Source organism: Pristiophorus japonicus, chromosome 6 (genome assembly GCF_044704955.1).
Source record: "Pristiophorus japonicus isolate sPriJap1 chromosome 6, sPriJap1.hap1, whole genome shotgun sequence".
Lineage (NCBI taxonomy): Eukaryota > Metazoa > Chordata > Chondrichthyes > Pristiophoridae > Pristiophorus > Pristiophorus japonicus.
Window position 1 is genome coordinate 239,727,533 of NC_091982.1, and position 3,324 is coordinate 239,730,856.

The 3,324-nt window shown below is 47.6% G+C and overlaps 1 protein-coding gene across 1 annotated transcript; it reads left to right on the forward strand.

Annotated features, from left to right (window-relative positions):
- The first annotated feature begins 351 nt into the window (after positions 1-351).
- On the forward strand, positions 352-3,120 carry LOC139266009 (ras-related protein Rap-2b). Its single transcript, XM_070883751.1, has 2 exons — positions 352-1,452; positions 2,093-3,120. Exon 1 carries the CDS (start codon positions 857-859, stop codon positions 1,406-1,408), a length of 552 nt encoding a protein of 183 aa, XP_070739852.1. The 5' UTR covers positions 352-856; the 3' UTR covers positions 1,409-1,452; positions 2,093-3,120.
- The last annotated feature ends 204 nt before the right edge of the window (positions 3,121-3,324 follow it).

The following is a 3,324-nucleotide window of genomic DNA, read 5'->3' on the forward strand; positions in this document are numbered from 1 at the left end:
GAACTCCAATGTGTATAAGCCCAACCTACTCAACCTATCTTATCAAAGGGCCGAATGGCCTACTCCTGCACCTATTTTCTATGTTTCTATAAGTCAACCCCCTCATCACCCCGCCCAACCAAATTTTAATTTGACTGCAGTTTTTCAAAAGTTTAATTTGTCGGTTCTAGTACCCTCTTTAATAAGGGGGGGGGGGGGTTTGATTTCGAGTTTTTGCATTAATATAGTTGTGAGGATGCACTCGGTGCTGTAGCCATTCTGTGAAGATGGGACCCAAAGGTTGGGGAGTTGCCCCTTTAAGAGCCTAGCTCCTCCCCAGGCGGTGCAGTGTTCATGCTGATGCCGATGTGCTCACGCCCTGCAAAGCTCTGTGTGTGTGTGTCAATGGGAAGCGAGAGCGTGGGAGAGATCGCCCCGCTTCACTCTCGCACTGCAGCCGGCAAGGAAGAGGGGGAGGCTGAGCGAGCCGGAGGGAGCAGCCTTGGGTGGATAAATGCTGGGACTCCAACAACACCTCCACAGACTGCAAGCAGCTGAAGGAGACTGCAGCAAGCACGCCCGGCATCGGATCTAAAAGAGAGAAGAGGAGGAGAGGGAAAGGCGAAGAGAGAGAGAGAGAGAGAGAGACAGAAGGAAAAAACGAAAAAGCAGCAAGGATTTTGGTGGCTGCAATCGCCCTTGTAGATTTCACTCTCTGGCAATTTCGGGTCAATTTCTGCTGGTGCTGGTTGGAGAAGGGAGCTGATTTACAAAACACACACCTAAACACCCACCAACAATCCCCCACCCACCCCACCACCCCCTTTTTAAAAGGAAGGAAAGAACGAGGAAGAAGAAAAGTGGCTTGTGCCAGACCATGAGAGAATACAAAGTGGTCGTTTTAGGGAGCGGCGGAGTGGGTAAGTCCGCCCTGACGGTGCAGTTCGTGACCGGCTCGTTCATCGAGAAGTACGACCCGACCATCGAGGACTTCTACCGCAAGGAGATCGAGGTGGACTCGTCGCCGTCGGTGCTGGAGATCCTGGACACGGCGGGCACCGAGCAGTTCGCCTCCATGCGCGACCTCTACATCAAGAACGGCCAGGGTTTCATCCTGGTCTACAGCCTGGTCAACCAGCAGTCGTTTCAGGACATCCGACCCATGCGCGACCAGATCATCAGGGTCAAGCGCTACGAGCGGGTGCCCATGCTGCTGGTGGGCAACAAGGTGGACCTTGAGGGCGAGAGGGAGGTCTCGTACGGCGAGGGCAAGGCGCTGGCTGACGAGTGGAGCTGCCCCTTCATGGAGACCTCGGCCAAAAATAAGACCTCGGTGGACGAACTCTTCGCAGAGATCGTTCGGCAGATGAACTATGTGGCTCAGCCCAATGGGGACGATCAGTGTTGCTCCTCCTGTGTTGTCCTGTGACAGATTTATATATAAATATATATTATACATTATAAAAAAACAAGGTGAGACCTTTTTTTCCTCCCCCCATTTTTTTTGAAGATTATGTAACTTAACTTTTTTTTGTTTTAAAATAAGGAGACTTTTTTTTAAATGGGAGAGTGTGTGTTTGTATATATATAACCCTAAAAGTAAAACATTTAAAAAAAAATAAAACGAGATGCTCATGTGATGGGTGCGTGGGGGATGGTGAGACAGATTTCTAACCCCCCTCCTAGCTATGATGCGACTTCCAGGAAGGCAAGTTGCAACCAGCAAGCTCTCTCTCTCTACACACACCAGTAAAAGACGGCCTCCTCACTTAAAATGGTGGGGCCGATAAGTCTGCATGTGTCTGCTACACAGAACATCAACTGCTAGTGTCTTCAAACTACCCCCTTCTGTGTGTGTGTGTGTGTGAATATATTTTTGAGGTGAATGGGGGAAGAGAGCGAGTTAGCAAGACTCTGATTTGCATTAAAATCTCTTTCTTTTATTAAACTGGTGGGGGAGGGAAAAAGATTTATTTTAGGACATTGCATTTGCTACAATCTTTTGTTCACTGCGAGGGAGGGGGTGGGGCAGGGGGCGATTGTAAGTGAATCTTAAATCTGGTGAATTCTTGAATCGTTTCATTTATTTTTGCCCCCTCCCCCTCTTCCACAGGCACAGAATTTCTATGCAAAGTTGGACATATGGATATTTGGCATCACATCTCTTGTGGCACCCACCAAACTTGGAGACTGTGCAACAGAGGCCACTCAGTATGGATCAGCGCTCCATCTTACTGCTGTTTTATTTGTGGGTTGGGGCTTGGGGTGGGGGGGAAAGTACATCTATTTTTTTGTTGGAACTGCTGTGACTTAATTTTTTGCCACTTCCTTTCCCCACTCCCCACCCTCCAACCCTTTCTCCGCCCCCCCCCCCCCCCCCCAACCACCCAATGGAAAGAAGGGGAAAGGTAGGGCCAATATATTTAACAACAAAAAAAGCGACAATGGTATTTTTTTGAACTGTGTGCTGTGAATGTGCTAACTATAGACTTGTACGAACAAGGGGAGGGGGGTGGGGAGGGGAGGGGTGGGAGGTTGCAAGAACTCGAAACAGCGAGCCCTGGAGGGTGCAGACAATAACTGAATTCTGTGCCGTGGTCCAGAAACCTGGTGATCGCAGGCCACCAACCACCCTTGTGTCTAGTGCCTTTGAGACTCCGCTATCAATGCAGTACGTGCCAATCTGTGAAGCCTCCACGTTATCCCATTAACTGTCGGTACACAAAAAAAAAAGTACTCAATGAAATTTCCTTCGAGTGTTCCCACACAAAGCATGGCAAGACTCAAAGAGCCTCTCTTGACGGAATCTATATACCTTTTTTTTTCCTCTCGCTTTGCCTACATTTCAGGTTGTTGGAGAATTCATTTTTTTTTCTCCTCGTCTCGTTTCCAAAGGAATTGTGTCACCCTCACATTGTTGTTCCGTGTACTAATCCAATCTCACTCTCTCTCTCTCTCTCTCTCCGGGCCAGCAATGACAGAGATGGGAGGGCAGGGAGAAGGAAGGAACCTTACTCTAGTGCACCATGGAGTTCTAACACCCTCTATGTTACAGATCCAGACACACATTTAACAGCTGTCTGTCCTGAGACTTTTAATACAAAATGCATTTTTATATAAAAAATACCCAAACAAAAACTATATTGAGTGTTGGGTGTTTTATTGCATAGCTTGCTGTTTCAAATGTTATAACTTAACAGAGAGCCAATGTCCCATTGTCAGTCTGATGGTATGTCGTATGCTGTTTTATACATTGCAATGTGTCTAGTTTGGCTACGGTTTAAAAGTATACTGCATGTTGTGGCCACTTTGAAAGCCATTTTTGTGAAATAGTGAACTATTTTG